This window comes from Zonotrichia albicollis, chromosome 1, assembly GCF_047830755.1.
Source record: "Zonotrichia albicollis isolate bZonAlb1 chromosome 1, bZonAlb1.hap1, whole genome shotgun sequence".
Lineage (NCBI taxonomy): Eukaryota > Metazoa > Chordata > Aves > Passeriformes > Passerellidae > Zonotrichia > Zonotrichia albicollis.
This window is the reverse complement of record NC_133819.1, coordinates 2,705,054-2,722,852: the sequence shown is the minus strand read 5'-3', so window position 1 is coordinate 2,722,852 and position 17,799 is coordinate 2,705,054. Positions and strand designations below refer to the sequence as shown.

General features: G+C 42.9%; 1 protein-coding gene across 2 annotated transcripts in view; it reads left to right on the top strand.

The window, feature by feature from the left end:
* VIPR1 (vasoactive intestinal peptide receptor 1) overlaps window positions 1-17,799 on the top strand; it is a 127,376-nt gene that overhangs the window by 95,226 nt on the left and 14,351 nt on the right. For both annotated transcript variants that reach the window (XM_074542797.1, XM_074542851.1), the window contains 3 exons: window positions 8,266-8,419; window positions 11,409-11,469; window positions 13,775-13,844. In XM_074542797.1, coding sequence (XP_074398898.1) covers window positions 8,266-8,419; window positions 11,409-11,469; window positions 13,775-13,844 — 285 coding nt within the window. The remainder of the gene's footprint in view (window positions 1-8,265; window positions 8,420-11,408; window positions 11,470-13,774; window positions 13,845-17,799) is intronic.

The following is a 17,799-nucleotide window of genomic DNA, read 5'->3' as shown; positions in this document are numbered from 1 at the left end:
TTGAGCTCTTTCTGCAAAAATAATTCTCTAATGAGGAATACAGTGCTCCATGCAGGTTCATCAATGGCCCAACCTTGTTGCAGGTGGAAGAGGCACAGGAAAGAAATAGAAATAATAGAAGAAATAGAAATAGAAATAGAAATAGAAATAGAAATAGAAATAGAAATAGAAATAGAAATAGAAATAGATAGAAATAGATCCAAAAGCTCCTTCCTGATGTCTCCATTGCTGCAGAGTTTTGATGGGAGCACGAAAGCCTTACCTGGCTGAGGCAGGGGGATGTGCCTGGGTCAGGCTGTACAGCCCAGCTCATCCATCTGGGAATGGCATCTCTGCTTTATGAAGTGGTAACAAATCCACAAGGCCAGACACAAATCCAGGTTATAATGGCTTCATAAATTGCCCTGTGACAGCTGACATGAGGCAAGGATTGCAGGGCATGCTCTCGGGGCAGTGATGGGTGCATGAAAATGTAATGGGTTGTGACCTGAGGGAAAGCAGGTTAAGATAAATGGAATTAATTAGCCACTGGTAAGGCTTTAGAGTGCTCTTGCATTATGTTTCTAAGGCACGATGGGTGCAGAACAGGAAATTAACAGGAAAATGTGGGTTTGAGACCCCTTTTTCCTGTGCCTGAGGCAGGCACTGACCGTGAATCCAATTAAATTGATCTGCCTGTGCTGTTAATAATACATTTCTATACTTAGAGTTGAAGCCTCTGAAAGGTTCATCATCAAGACATAAGATTACTATTCCCATGAAGGTCATTTATTTTTCATAAATCCTGATAAATCATAAATTGCTTTCACAGAGACTTTCACAGTGGAGTCCATTGTGAGCCCCATTGCTTCTGTCAAGAGTGCATTTTAAGAATTTCTTCAATCACATTTCTTCATTCACAGATATTGTTCCTAACATCCTAAATTTCTGTCCTAGGAGAAGCTGCAGAACCACTCACTAGTGCAGCAATTTATTGTTGAAGATTCCCTGCTTGTCACAGCCTGTGATAGGGAGGGAAAGAGTCAAAGGCACCGAATTGATTTAGGAGGAGTTTTCTCGTTTGAGTTTTTGAAGACAATTCACCTTGATTATCAAACATAAACTTTGTGGGGCTTTTTTGTAGCCCACCTGTTTGAACCTGGTCTACAACTGCAATTAAACTGAGGGAAGAAATTAAAGGGATGGCTTTTTGCCAGGCAGTCTGGCTTGTTTGTTTTTAATTTGCTTTTTTGCTGCTGTTACACAACAGGTTGGGTGTGCTAAGCCTAAGTTAGCACAAGTTAGTTTCTTTTTCTTTTTCTTCTTCTTTCTCTTTTTCTTTCTCTTTCTTTTTTTTCTTTGTGTTTTTCTTTCTCTTTCTGTTTTTCTTTGTTGTTTTCTCTTTTTCTTCTTTCTGTTTTTCTTTCTTGTTTTCTTTTTCTCTTTTTCATTTTCTTTCACTTTTTCTTTCTTTGTCGCTTTCTCTATTTCTCTTTTACTTTTTCTTTCTCTTTTTCTTTCTTGTTTTCTTTTTCTTTCTCTTTTTATCTATTTTTCTTTCTCTTTTTTCTTTCTCTCTTTCTCTTTTTTTCTTTCTCTTTTTCTTTTTCTTTCTCCCTCTCAAGGACACAGTTTAGTGGTGGCCTTGTCATGCTGGACTTACAGTAGGACTCTATGATAATAAAAGTCTTTTCCAAACCAAATGATTCTCTGCTTCTGTGAACTAAAAGTTAAGTTAAAAACAAAGAAAAATCCCCTGTGAAAACTGAAAACATGTTTTTGGAAACTGAGTCCATCCTGACATCTCCATTTTACATGCACAGAAATTAATGGGCCATGTTAAGCCATGAGCAAAGCAGTTAGGTTAAAAAATTATTGGGAATTTCACACTTATATGAATTCCAGTGCCATTATAGTGAGATAGGGAATTAACCATGTTGTGTTGCCTTAGAAGCAGAGCAATTATTTGGTTATTGGGTCATTATTACAGATTTCATTATGCTTTGGTTAAAGTTGATGTCTCAACAGAAGGGGTGAGGTGGTAACAGCTCAAAAGTGATGTATTCCTGAATTTAATTATGATTATGAGTGTCTGAAGTGGAACTATAGTTATGGACATGTAGGCTTGGGCCAGTCCCTGTGCTGGAAATTCTTCATTTCAGCATCTCCAAAGCAGGCAATACCTGCCCAGTGCTGTCCCATCTTCCAGGTCATGAGTGGGATCTATGAAAAGCTTTTAAATAAGGCCAAGGGATCCTCTTTGACCAGGCTGGGGAGAAGATCAGCTTTTGCTGTGTGTGCAAGTGCAGCACCAGTCAATCAGCAGCCCTTCCACAACTCGTGTCTTCTGGGCAACATAAAACAAAAGTGCTGGATAAATCTGTCACTGGGAAAATGAGTTTTTATCAGTCTTCTGTGGAAGACACCTGCAGGAATCTCAGTGTAAATCTCTTCCTGCTGCAGTGCTGGTGGTAGCCCAGGTTACAGCACCAAAGAACCTTAAAGGAGCATTTTGAGGTCTCAAGGTTTCATGATTGATGGATTGAGGCAAATTTGGACCCACATTTTTTGCTGGATGCACCATCCCAACTCCATAAATAATGCTAGGAGCTGCATCACTGACCAGGATTGCATGGGATGCCTTCAATATATCTTTAATCTGATTTAAAGAAGTCTTGGTGCCTTGCCTCAAACCTTCCACACTTCAGGAAGCCACAGAGTTTATGGGCACAAGGGAGGAATGTGGGGTCTGCACAGCGGTTGTGTCCACACACAGGAGGGGTCATACAGGGTGGGACCTTTAAAAGGTCCCTTCCAACTCAAACTATTCCGTGATTCTGGACAGGGGATGGGGATTCTTGTATCTGGGGCTGTGAGACTCCAGTGTTCCCTGTCCAGCTGTGGCGGATTGTGGGGTATCACTCACTCAAGTGCTCCTTTGTACTTCTTTGCTCAAAATCCTTCCTGAACCCAAATCCTAAACCTGCAACAAGCCCTATCCCTGCTAAAGAAGGCAAGAGAAGTTTGTGCTGGCATTTCTGTGGAGTTGATTGCCTTTTTTTATAGAGTTTTGTTGCATTCACAGGAGGTTGATCATGGATGTGTGTTGGGTGTGTGTGTACCTCAAAAACTCAGAATAATTCCTGTTCTACTAAGCTGCTCTTATTGAGCTTGATAAATTCCTCAGCTGGTCCAGACTGACTAATTTCAGGAGTTATGGATGAGTTACTGCCACTGAGGAGAATGATGAATGTATATTCAGTGCAGATTCAGCTCTGAGCTAATTACTGCCTCCAGCATCTGAACTGTATTTTTATAGGTGGGTCATAAAACTGATGTAGTGACCAGCTGACTCGCCTAAAAAATGAAAAGAAAGATATTTTTTCTCAGGGCTAACATTACCCAAAAGTAAAATGTGGGCACAAGGAAAAAACATGGCAGGGTTGTTTCTCAGCCTTCTTGTCTCAACCCTTGTGTCCCTTCTCTTTGGTTCTTCCTCTTTAAAGCCCTTGAGCAGGTCTAAGACAGGCCCCATTGTCAAGCAAATAATCTTTTTCTTTTTACAATAGAAATAATCTTTTCTTTTACAATAATCAAAATTAAATTTTCTTATTGGCTGTGAGAAATTGATAGAGAAGCACAAATGTGTTGGGCTCCAAGAGTTTGTCAGGAGGGGTCAAAAACCCAGTGTCCTGTTGGCTGGAGGCAGAGCCCTTCCCAGAGTTCAGCCATTGGAAACACACGTGGAAAGGGAGGGATTTTCATGGGAAAAGCAAATGGCACATCCCTGATGCAGCTCTAAAGAGAGGAACAAGAGAAGAGCCACAAAACCAAGGGAAAAACCATCTCACTGCCACATCTGCTGTGGACATGAGCACAGCAAGATCCCTGAGGAAAGGCAAGGAAATAATCTGTAAATGAGCCTGTGGGAGAAGAGAGAGTAGCAAAGGCAGTGATGTAATTCAGCTTTTTCTCTTGAAAATGTCTGCTCTAAAAATAGCCCATGTTAGTCTTTCAACAGTGACACATCGTGAGCTCTGCTCTTTATGGAGAAAAATAAATTCTAGAGATGCAATGGCTCATCTCTGCCCTGTGCCTGTCATCTAAAGGGTAAGATATCTTACATAAAGGAGGATTTTATTCCCCTGCATTAAACCAGCCTCTCTGAGGCTGAATTTAATCAATCAGGAAGGTGGAGACCCATTACCAAGTACTGCATGGAATAAGGTCTCCCAAAAGCCAGGAAGGGTTGTTTTCCAAATGTGCCACTGACAAAAAGGATCAATGGGATCATCAGCAATCAAACTGCACCTCTCATGGAAATATCTGCTTTAAACTTACCCACTTTAGGCAATAGTAGCAAGCCTAGGCAGTGGAAAAATGTCTTTATTTAATTTTAAGGACAGGACAATGCATCCAGCTCTGTTCCAGTGCCACAAGAGATCCCTGGCTGCAAGGCATTACTGCCATGCACTCAAAATGCTGTACAAAATGGTCTTTTCTCCAGGTAAAACCAAAAATTCCAAGAATGGTAGGAAATGCTCAAGTAAGCAAATATCCCTCAGCCAGGAGCAAAGAACTGATCTGCTACCCAAGAACAGAAGAAGAAGTTGCCAAAACCCAGCTGCTGCCCATGTGCATGGAGAAATAAAACCATAAAATAAATAAATTATTTTAACTATAGAATTATTAAGGTTGGACAGATCTAGGGTATGATCAGATCCAACTGCTAAGCATGATCCACCTCAGTTTTGTGACAAGTCACCATCCCTTTAAGGGAGGAATTAAGGCCAGAGACTGCCACAAAATTGATGATTGCCAGTGCTGGGAGAAGAGGAGACGGATTTGGATCTGCAATTTCTGCTGTCACAGCCCAAGTTCAGCACAGCTTTCTCTCTGTACAGCAATAGCTCTGCAAAGTCAGGCTGGAAATCCCTTCCTGAGGGATTTCCTTTTCTTTCCTGCTGGGCAGAAACCACGTGCACTGTTTGTGAGCAGCCTTCCCTTGTGCTGTGAAGCCTGGCAGCCCCTTGTGCTGTGTCCTGCCTCTGCCATGAGTTCACATCCAGAAGTGATCCCCTGGTGCACAGTCCCCAAAGGAAATCCTTGTTTTACAGGCAGGTGGTTGAGATGCATCAGATCTGCCCCCTCAAACCTTCTTGGGTTTTCTGTGATTGAAATGGCTCCTGAGGTATTAAAGAGCATTTTTTCCCAGCCCCACGACCAAGGCTCTCTGCTTTTCAAGGTTGTTTATTTTCTTTTATCTATAACATTCTTTCTCTGACCTGCTGAGACCTGTCTGGCAGGTCAGGTTGAGGCACTCTGACCACTCTTAGGGTGGTGTCTTTTTATACTAAAAACTATATGTGCTTTATTTGTTGTCTTATATGTCACAACAGTTCTATTATCATTATGGTGCAAGGATTCCATAGCCTCAGAGTTTCATACCTCAAAGTTTCTCACAGGCAGCTTATCTAAGCACTGCCTGTTCTTGGTCCTTGCAGCAGCCATCTCCTCTGACTGCCCACCAATCCACTCTTTTATGCCACTAGTTCTTATTTGTTACCGGTGCTGCCTGTCATCATCCGACCTGCTCCTAATCTTTAGCAATAGGGTCCAGCTGCAACTCATTGGGGAATAAGATTACACTCTGCATTACCTTCATTTTACCATACTGTGTCCCCCTACATTTATTTACAATAATTTTCCAATACCCATCACCTGTGTTAGACAGTCTGTCTCTGCTCTAAACCAATCCAGAAGTGTCACCATCACAGCAGAAGATGGAGGGCAAGAAGAAGAAGAAGGACAGAACATGCCCAGATTCCTCCATCTTGCCTCTTGAACCCCCATTCTAAAACCCCAAAATTCTACTTTTCCACCCCGTGATAAATTAACTCTCATTCTACTCAAACCCTTGAGGCTTGTAAAAGCTCACACAAAGTTGGTAATTGTTTCCATGGGCTACAATCAAAGGCACAGGTGTTTGTGGCTCCGTGCCAAGGTCTCTGAGCCCCCTGCCAGGGTCTGGAGTCCTCCAGGGCAGCCAGAGCAATGTCCTGGGTTCTGACAGTGTCTCACCTGGGAGCTGTTGAATTAGGGCCAAACACCCACAGAGTGAAACCATGAAGTAATTCACTCACACACAGATCCCTGCTGGCTGCAGACACACCCAGCTGGCACTCAGGTTTTGGAGGAAAGGGAGGATGGGTGGCATTGTCACACAGCCACGTGCACACAAAATCAGGTAGAAACCAAAGGTGTGGTGGTGTATTGTATTTGCAGGGATCCCCAACAAAGGGAGGAATGATGAATCTGACTCCATGTTCTCAGAAGGCTAATTTATTACTTTATAATATTATATTATAATAAAGAATACTTTACTGTACTATACTATACCATACTAAAGAATAGAGAAAGGATACAGACATAAGGCTGAAAAGATAATAATGAAAACTCCTGACTCTCCAGAGCCCTGACACAGCTTGGCACTGATTGGCCAAAGAGTGAAAACAACTCACAGCAGAATCCAATGGAACAGTCACCTGTGGGTAAACAATCTCCAAACACATTCCACATGTGAGCACAACACAGGAGAAGCAAATGAGATAAGAATTGTTTTCCTTTTCTCCGAGGCTTCTCAGCTTCCCAGGAGAAGAATCCTGGGTGAAGGGATTTTTCAGAAAATGTGAATGGCACGGTGATGCCATTGGGATGAGGTTGCTGCATCCCCAGCTTTGCCAGCCCAGCCCTGTGCCACCTTCCCTCCTTCAGGCAGCCCCTGAATTCACACACAGAATATTCTGAGTTGGGAGGGAGTTTACCTTCCAGATGGTTATCAGGAGCCCAGCAGGGTCCCCAGGGCCAAACACTGGTGGGTTTAGGGGTGAGGGTGGGGACAGTTCCTCCCAAAACATGTGGCATTGAAAAAACTCTTTCCACACTTCTCCTTTTAACCAGTGTTTTGTAGCAACTGCTTTCAGCAGGGGAGGAGTAGAGGGGAAAATGGGGTCTTGTCACTGGTGCTTTAAATTAAAATTGTTGCTCTAAATTAAACATTCTACACGTGCAGGACACCAGGGAAGTGCCACCAACCAGGGAGTGAGAGCAAACTCTTGCCCCAGAAAATGCAGGGTGTCAACCAGGCAGACCCACTGAAAGCAGCAGGGCAATTGCTGACAACACCTGGAGGATGTGTCATGATGCAGTGGGTGCCAAGTGTCAGAAATTGCCCTTAAGTGTCAGAAATTTCCATTTGTATTTATTTCTTTGCTAAGGGAACTGTTCCCATTACCTGTGCTGCAGTGAAATCTGCCCACAGCAAGTTACTGTGTTTAATTATTCATTTCCTGAAGGTAAACAATTCACCTTCCCTTTTCAAATCTCTCTCCTTCCACCGCAGTAAAATCTCTGCATGCTTTTGTGTGCTTGCCCTGCTTCTCCTGCTTATCCTTTATTTTAAAAATACATATCCCAGTCCTTCTTATCCTAAAGAGGAGCAACTTCTTGTAGACTTTTCACCACAGAATTCATTCTATAAGGAGTTTAGGTGCTGCACAAAGCAACCCCAAAGATACACCCAGAGCAAGGATCACTGGTAATTTGGTGGAAATTTCTTTCTTGTGGGAATGTGCTGCAGTTCCTAACACAGGGCACCACTATGTGGATTTTTTTACTTTTTTTTGTTTTGGTTTGGTTTTGGTTTTTTGGGTTTTTTTTTGTTAAGGTTGGGACTAAATGTGTGAGATGGTATTTCTTGTTTGGACTCAGATATTTATTAGTTCTTATTTACATTACAGTCTCATAAAGTGTGAGTTTAATAGTACTTATTTCTAATGAGTTAAAAATGGAGCTGTATCTTTTTTTTATAAGATATTTTTAAGTATAAACTGTCTAATCAAGAAATGACACAAGTTATTTTTACTTTTAACTTAAAAACTAACTACACATGGTCTTTAATGCAGATTTTTTTATCTAATTACACAATACTACTTAAACTCATGAAGAAGAAGGTGAAGAAGAAGGACCAGCTTCTGCTTTAAAACCCCTATATTGTTTTATATCTATTACTATATTCTAAACCCTTAGACCCTAAGTTTCCCACCCTGTGATATCACTTCTATTCAAACACCACACCCACAATCCCAGTTCTATCATTCCATTGTGGAAGCTTCTCCATGGACTCAGGTCAATGCAGTGTTCTCTTGAGGGTCAGCACAGAAATCTGAAATTCTCTCAGCACCCAGGGCTCCAACAGTTCACCACTGCTCATTTCTTCTCTTCCAGGTGGGCTGCAAGGCCATGATGGTTTTCTTCCAGTACTGTGTCATGGCCAACTTCTTCTGGCTGCTGGTGGAGGGGTTGTACCTTCACACCCTGCTGGTCATCTCCTTCTTCTCGGAGAGGAAATACTTCTGGTGGTACATCCTGATCGGCTGGGGTACGTGGCTCCTCCTCTGGGAGGGGATCTTCACTGGTGATTTTAGCAGGAATTTAGCACAGATTCCTGCGCACTCAGGTGGGGCAGAGGTGTTGTCCTGGTTTAGGGCAAATTTGGGAGAAAACCTCCAAAGGGGGCCCCTCCAGAAAGCAAACCCACACGGCCCCTCTCCCCAGCAGTTTGGGAAGGATTCCTCGGAGAGAAGTGGAAAGAACCTGTTTATTTAACAGGCACAGCATCCCCAGCACACAGAATGAACAATACCAGGTGACACCACTCTGGAAAAGATAACAAATTCAGAAAGTCTCTCTTGGGAGTGGTCACTCTGTTATCAGTCCCTCCGGTGCTGGGGCAGCTGCTGCAGCCATGGGGTGCAAACTCTTGGTGTTCCCAGGGCCCAGCCTGGAGCAGGTTCGAGTTGGTCCAAAGAAAGGAAGGGAAAAACAGTCCAGGGAAAATTCAGACTGCCTAGCTGAACTAACTAATGAGCAGAAGCAAAAACAGGAGCAAGAGCAAAGCAAAAGCAAAAGCAAAAAGCAAAAGCAGCACCATGTACTGCCCTGTCTCTGTGTCCCACCAGCTGTGGGGGAGTGGCTGATAACAAAACCCAAGCAAAACTTTCACTTTTCAGAACCAGTCTTGAAGGCACAGAACATGATATCCAGCATAAACAGAACACACAAATGGGGATACAAGCATCATAATGTTACCCTAGCACAGGTGTTGTAGGCAGCACCCAGCCCCTCTAAGTCCCAAGAAGGATTTGGGGTGGTTGGTGGGTGAGAAGTTTGACATGAGTTCAAAACATGCCCTAAAACCCAACTGAGTCCTGGGCTGCATCAATAGAAATGCAACCAGCAGTTTAAGGGAGGTGATTCTGTCCTGCTGCTCTCCTCATCTGAGATCCACCTGCAGAGATGCAGCCAGCCATGGGGTCCCCAAAAAAGAAGGTTGTGGAGCAGTTGGAGCAACTCCAGAGGAGGTCATGGAGCTGCTCCAGGGCTGGAGCCAGGCTGGGAGAGCTGGGAATGTTCATCTGGAGAGGAGAAGGCTCCAGGGAGAGCTCAGAGCCCCTGGCAGGGCCTGAAGGGGCTCCAGGAGAGCTGGAGAGGGACTGGGGACAAGGCATGGAGGGACAGGACACAGGGAATGGCTTCAAACTGACAGAGAGTAGGTTTAGATTGGATATTGGGAAGGAATTCTTTGATCCTGACTGGGATCCTGAATTTGATATCATGGATTGACCTTAAATTGTAAGGATGGATCCCAGCAAAGCAGAACTCCTGGACTGAGCCAGACACTGAATTCAGGCCAGCCAGCTGCCCTGAGATCCCATCACCTGTGTGCTAATGCTGATAACCTCCTGCTCACTGCATTGGTGATTTCTCCAGCCTTAATGCAAATCTGGTCTTAAATGCATCAAATAAAATTAAATTAATATCATATAATGAAAATAAAATAAAATAAAATAAAATAAAATAAAATAAAATAAAATAAAATAAAATAAAATAAAATGCAAAAAAAAATTTAGGAAAATGGTAAAGAAGAGAGAATTAAGCTCTTCACAAAGTAACTCACAACTGAATTGCTGACTTATGCAAATTAATCATACCAGATCAACTTCTTTTATTTCTCCAAAAAGGAAACAGATATTTTTTTTCCCCTTTCATGCCATTTAGTTGAAGATTTATATTTCAGTAAGCAAATAACTTTCTACTGCCTGCTCTCAATAGCTGAAACTGAGAAATAATAAGAGCAGGGAAGAATCTTGAGAAGAAAAGGTAAAATAAAATTGTGCCATGTCCAGGGACATGCCAGTACTCAGGATTTGCTCAATTATCCATGGAGTAACTTCCATTAAAAGTAGCAGGAGCTATGCTTGGCTTCACACTGCAAAGCAGAGATGATTCTCCATGCTCTGGGCAGAAGGAGGGATGATGGGAGCAGGTCTCGTTTCAGTTCCTCAGGTCAGACCTTTGTTAAACTCACCTCGTGCTCCAAATATCCTTTATTTCAGCACTGGAGAGCTGGCAGGTTTTAAAGAAAAATGCATGAAGGTAATGATTTAAATCAAAGGAAATTTCTTGCTCTCCTAATGTGTCCTGAGGTCGCTTGGGTGCAAAAGGGCAATTCCAGAACATGGCAAGTGCTTGAGGGATATTTTGGCCTTTCAGTCATCCATCATTTGCAAGAGCATCAGGGATGGATCTGGAATGGATTATGCATGAATTAATAATTTGGATGCACTAATTAGAGTTTTTACTGGTTTTATTACCATTGCACTTGGAAATCACTGGTAATAAAGTGTACACAATCTGTGAGTAACACAGAGCAAAGAGACATGTCTTTCCTGGAGTATTTCCAATCTAAATCCAGTCAAAGATAAGAGAGAGAAAAGAGCCAGGAAGGACAGGACAAAACCACCCAAATGTGGCAGACCATGGAGTGAGGAGCAGAGGCAGCTTCACCTGTGAATTTGGCACTCCAGGCTCCCTTACAGAGCAAAACAGTCCAGGGATATTTCATTTTTATTGTTCTAAATCAAACATTTAACGTAGCTGGATGACCTGTGAGTGAGAAACACAATTCTGCCCCTTGGTTCTGAGGAAAGCCTGTGGTGACCTCCTTACGTACAGGTGTCCACACTGTAGGTGGCTCAAGTGACCCCAATTCCTTGCATTTCACCCCTGGAAGGTTTTTCCAGGCACTTCAACAGGAATTTCAACGTGCTGGGAGCAGTTCCAGTGAGCTGATCTTGCACGGCCACAGGGAGGGAAAGGCAACGTTGCCAGTTTGGCATGTGAGGGTTGAAAATGTGAAATATTTCCCCACCCCTGGGGGAAGGCATCCCCTCAGTCACTCAGGAGAGGTGGAGAAGGGAGGGAGAGCAGCCCTGAGACATGAGGCAGATTTTAAATAATCTGGTAATGAAATCAGGCAACCATTTGATCATGGTTTCTGACAGCAGCACCTTCTCTTCTCTCCTCAGGTGCCCCCTCCGTGTTCATCACTGCCTGGACAATTGTCAGGATTTACTTTTTCGATGTTGGGTAAGCCTGTGCACTCAGTTATATTTCCTTTATAAGGAAATTATATCAGTTATATTTTCATTTATAAATCCTTTAAATGGCCAAGGAAAACCCTGCAGCCTTAGCAACCCAAAAAACAGCAGTGGCACCTCTCCTCTGCCACCAGGAGCCAGGAAACTCTCCAAGGTCTCCCTGAAATGTCATTTTAAGTCAATCACTCCCCCTCTTTACTTCCCAGTGCCTTGGCCAGGATATTTGCAGGGAATTTGTGAGCAGACCTTGATGGTTGCATTTGGCCCCGTGCTCAGATCAGAGCTTTGTACCCTGCAGAATTGACCCTAAACATGCAGCAGGGAATTTATAAACACACCCAATTCTCTCCCACAGAAAAAAGCTAAAAATTCTTTTTTCCCTCTTTTTTCTCAAGCAGATTTTAGGATCTGTTCTTCATCCTTTTTAACTTAGCAGCAGCCTTTGATATTTTGTATAAGAAGCAGATAGAGTGCAGCTAAGAAAATGAGGCAGACACCAGAGTTATCCAAGGATATGGGCAAGTAAAGAGGATTTGATCCTGAAATCCTCATTCTTGCTTTTATTTAAGCAGTCAGACTGCAGTAATTGGAAAGGGTTTTATAGGAAAACCCCCCAGAGAGAGGCAGAATCAAGTGCTGATTCTGTCCTCAGTGTGCATTCCCTCACTTCTTGCGTTTGCATCCTGGAGTTAAATCCATTTTCTCCCATGCATTCTTCCCCTCCAAATGTGTCCTGATTTGCCCCTTTTTCACTACAAGAAGCAGCTCAGATTTCTCACTGCATTTTTGATTTATAGTCACGCCAGCACATTTCCTGAGGGCAACTCACTTCCTTTATGGTTTCACTCTATCTGCATAAAACTGACCTTATTTACTCTGTTAATAAATAGCCTCTACAATGAGACAGAGACAGAAGCATTTAACCATTCAGGATACCAGTTTTTCTTACTATATATTCCTGTTAAGCTCCAAAAATTCTTAATAAAAATATAGAATTCTTTGCATTTTCTGGGGGCTTTAAAGCCCTACATTTTTGTGCTGAGTAAAACAGAGCATGAATTTACAGAATGTATTAATACCTTACACAGATTTTTTTTTCGTTATCTGGAGAGAAAAATTACAGGAAATAAACCCTAATTAGGTAAGATTGGTTAAACAACACTGAGACTTTATTTAAACATTCTAGCTCCAAGTGAAAGTGACCTTCACTCAGGCTGTCTCAATTTATTTCAAAAATGAAGTGCACTAGACAAAATTAGGGCCACTTTAATTCTAAATGAAAGAGCAGCACACACCTAACTGGAAGCATCTGTATGTGAGAAATTTGCTCCAACCCCTGCAGAGTTAGGGCAGATTTAGTCAGTGTAGTCCACAGAGTGCAATTTTTATCACCCTAAAGTTGGTGCTTAAAATAGGTCTCAGGAAGTGTGCCCTAAAAGTGCCTCTCTTCATCTCCTCCTGCCTTCCCTGCCAATACTTGGATTTAGAGGAGCTGAATCTGGGTGAAATTGTCTGCAGTAGGCACCACTAATTCATTCTTACATGAAAGCAGCCCAATTTCCATGAATGCTTTCCTAAAAATGCACCTCCTGTCACCTGGCTGTGCAGATAAAGGTGTCCCAAGCAATATCAGTCATTTCCATATCAGTCCTTTCCTCTCATTTCCTCCTTGGCTTTAAAACGCATTCCCAGGTGAGGGGTGGTGTGTGCAGACAGCTCTGGCTTCAGGATGAAATAAATCCCACCCTGGACCTTTTTTAACTTTTCTAACTCCATCCATAGCTCAGGTGCAGCTTGCTGGATTTATGGCACTAACCCCACCACTGGCTGGTATTTTTTTCAGAAGGATGTAATGGTTTTTTTGTTTAATTTTTCTGCTGGTGCCAATTGCTCTGTGCTTATCAAACCCCCTCCATCCAGAATGGTGGAGAGCCCTGGTGAATCTGTTCATAGATTTTGATAGATTTTCATGGCTTCCATAGAATTTCCCTGCAGCAAAGCTCAGTGTAGGAGAAATTAAGAAAAATCACCATCCTTCCCCACATTCACCCTGCCTAACATCCACCAGCCCATTCCATGGCCAAGGGGAAAAAAACTGACATTTCTTCTGGGATATTTGGTACCTACCAGTGCTCACAGCAAGTTTTGGCAATTCCCAGTCCATACACATGAGGTTTAGTCCTTTTCACACAGCCCAGCTTAGCAAAACTGAGCTTTTAGGGAAAACTGAGAAACTTAGAGGACTGCTTGCTTGCTGTGCTTGATGTTTTAAGTCTGGCTTTGTTTCTTTTTAGGTGCTGGGAGGAAATAGTGGAATCCCCATTCTGGTGGATCATTAAAACTCCTATTTTGGTGTCTATTTTGGTAAAGTATCAGCACGTTCTGCTGGCTGCAAAGCCATCTTTAGTCCTAACTGGGGAGGGGTGAAGGGATATTGAGAAATGTCCTGTAAATGCCCATGGAAAATGTACTGCCAGGTAAAATCCCACTGTAAAATGAACATTTGCTTTAAGATGAGGAAATTCCACCTGAGATAAACACCCTCACCTGCAGCATTGACCCCAGGAGGAATTTCAGTGGCCAGGCCACCAGGGTGGAGCTGACTTGATGTAGCTTTGACCACCTCCATCTCCTTGGTGGGGTGGCAACCGTGGAGAGATGGAGAAATGTGGTTGGACATCCAGAAAAGCCTCATTTTGCCCCAGGAATCAGTGAATTCCACCAGATGACCTGTGCTAGGAGGGATTCTGTTTCTCTGAGCTGACCAGGATGACTTGTTCAGTTGTAGATGTCAACACTACAAATTGACATGAGTCCTACCATGAATTTCCACTTAGATAAAAAGGGAGTCGATGAATTCCCTCAGGAATTTGCCTCTTTCATGCAGTACAGAGTTGCATTCCAGCTGTGTATTTTTGGAGTAAGTTCTGGAGAAGTTTGGCCAATTTCCAGAAAAATCAACAGAAGTGTTTTATTTTAATTTTTTGGATATGATCAATCCTGACCATAGAAACCAGGATACGTCCCAGGAACTCTGGGTCCTTCCATCCTTGTTGAACATTGCTCTGCTGGGCATGGATCCAAGCCTTAAGATCAAACGAACTTGAGTTAAACTTAGTTTTGAGTTTTCTTAAATGAAGTCAACGATGTGGCAAGGGAAGCAAAAAAAAAAAAAATTGCAACAGAAATCAAATCAAATACATCTCTTTTAAACAGAAATCTTTCCTTAGACATCCTTCTTATTCCATGTACATTATGACTTTTACAAGAAGACTTTTTTTATTTTTCTGTAGCATTTATCATGCAGGGATTCCAGACTGAAAGTTTCAATAATGACATCTTGCTCTGCTTACCTCACTGGAAAGAAATATAGTCCTTAGATGACACATCTCCAAATATGAATATCATCCTGGAAAGCTATAGATAGCATTTTCCCTTGCCTGAGATAAGCTTTCAGTCAAAAAACACCCTTTTATTCTCCTCAGATCAATGGGTCTGTATTTTCTTTTGGCCAATAAATCTTTTCCTCTTTGCCAAACAGAATTTACCCAGCAGTTCCTGATTTTCCTTTAGCAGATACCATATAAATCTTTCCTAAATAAAGGGCATGATAGCCACTGGCTGATGAACAGCAGGTTTCTCCAGGGGGTAATGCAGCATTTCCTCCAAATCCATGGAAATACAGCTGATATTTCAGTGTAAGGAAGAAATACATATACAAGATCTGTAAGATCTTTAAGGTACATGAGATATATCTTGTGTACAAGGAAAAAACACATATACAAGATCTATAAGATCTTTAAGATACATGAAATATATCTTGTGTACAAGGAAGAAATACATACACGAGATCTATAGGATCTTTAAGGTTCAGGAGATATATCTTGTGTACAAGGTGTTAAACACTGAGAACACATTGATTATTTTGATTACATTCTAGGGATAAATTTTTATATTTTAAGGAAATAAATACAAACAGAAACTGTGATAAATTGCTCAAAGTAGGTAAGCAGTGCATCATAACCAAGAAATGCAATGGATATCAAATCACTCATAGGCTTTGAAAAAAGTGTCTGTTTGAGAGATGGGCTTCAGTCTGTTTTATTCATCTATTGTTGTGGTAAGTGTAGGAATTGCTGGAAGAAATCTTATCATCTCTTTTTGCAGGCAATCAGATTGGCTGGTTTAACACAATCCCTTCCAGCTGCTGAGCCTCTAAAAACCAGAATCATTTGCACATTCACTGACCATGAAAGGATAAAGAAAGAGGTTGTGTGCCAAACCATAGCTGAACTAAGTCCCCAGAAATCTGTCATTGCTTTTCTGTTTGTGTTGCATGAGTAGCAGGATGACTCAACAGAGAGGACCTTGAAAGAAGCAGATTTGCATTCAGTTCATGCCATCAGGACATTCCCATTCCTAGCTCTGCACCTTTGCTATTAAATAAGGTTCACATTGCTTGAGTACATTGGTGGGGCACTGTGAGGATTTGGGGTGAAAAGAACCGTCTAAAACCTGGGTACCAGCCAGGCTGCTCTGGTCTAACATCCCAGGAGGGAACATTCCCCGCTGCCTTGGTGAGGTCTGTCCCTAAACAAGAGAGAACATGGCCAACATGATGCCTTGGAGTGGCTACCTGAAACAGAAGCTAGACAAGATTAAGAGAATAAAAGTGGGTATTTATTAAAGGCCTTCAAAGGTTCACCTTGGGCAGTCAGAAACCTCTGAGAGGAGCTACACCCAGGATGGATGATGGTCATGTGTTTTTCATACAAATGTTACAAGTTTGGTCCATTTACATAGCTGGGGTTATACTGATGTCTTAAACAGCTGGAAAAGATGCTAGGCAGAGTTAAGTGGAATAAACGGATATTTACTGAAGAGCCTTCAAAGGCCACACCCTGGCATTACTGGAGCCACAGTCACGGCTCTGCCCAGATGGCTCCAAGATGGAAGCAAAAGAGAGCTTGGTCACAAGATCTCATATTTTTATAAGTTCTGGCTTATTTGCATATTGGAGTTAATTGTCCAGTTAAAGCTGCAGCCCATGCAGTCCCATCCTCCTTGCTTTTCTATCTTCAGTCCACCATTGTTTGTGCTCTTGGGCTGAGATTTGGATCATTTGTCCTTGGTGCCCAGCTGGAGCAGGAATTGTTTTGTCTCCCTGCTCTGTGCACAGAGCTCACCATCCCCTGATATGAAACCCAGACTCACACACTAAAGCAGCACAGAATCTGAAAAAAAAAAAAAAAAACAACCTAAAAACCTAAAACCCAAGGCATCAAATCCTCCAATTACAGCTTCAGGTAATGAACTTATATACCCCCAGTCTGCTCACTTTTGTTTTTACTTTTCAGGGCCTGAGACAGTCAGGTGTCCCTGAGTTTCAGGCCCAGAGAGGAGTTGTTTTATCTGAAAACACGGGAGAACAGCAGCTGACAGGCTGTGGAGTTTTAGACCTGTACCCTAAAGCAGTACAGGATCTAAGACATAAAACCTAAATCCTATGGCATCAAATAGGACTGAGCAGAGGCCAGCTGGAGTGGATCCTGCCTTGTGCTTTGGTTTGGTTTCCCTGGCTCACCATGCTCAGCAGCTGGCCCCATGCCACTGCCTTAAATCAGCCTTTGCTGGGTTCAGGGTGTCCCCAGCAGGCTGCAGGGTCCCAGATAGCACAGTCCTATTTGGAACTGTCCAAGTTCCCAGACAGTTCTCAGCTGCAGGAAACCTTTGCAAGCTGAAGTGATATCAGCTCTTTAGTGATTACCAGCTCATTGTGATTTCAGCCCTTCAGCTTGCTAGGTGCCAAGGCAGGCAGATGCAGGGAGAGAGAGGAGAAGGCCATTTGGAGTTCCACAGCGATGTCTTTATTGAATCTTCTGAGAAGGGTTCCAGTGACAGCTCTTCTGCCAGAACTAGGCTAAACCAGCCCTTTATATAGGGTACAGGGGGATCAGAAATGGTCCAGTGGCAAGGGTTAAAGGAAAAGTGACCTACAGGGTTACGGAGAGATAAGCAGGGGTTCCAAAAGGCAGAAAAGGGTCTTTCTAGCCCATTCACCATGACTTGGCATTTCCTATCTTCAGGCTTCTGCATGCCACGGGGCCTTTGCAGAGCCAGGGCCTGCTACACCGCCTGGCGAGCGACCTGCAGGGTTATAGAGAGATAAACAAGGGTTCCAAAAGGCAGAAAGGGGTCTTTCTAGCCCATTCACCATGACTTGGCATTTCCTTTCTTCAGGCTTCTGCATGCCACGGGGCCTTTGCAGAGCCAGGGCCTGTTACACTGCCTGGCGAGCCGCCAGGCGCCACACGCAGCT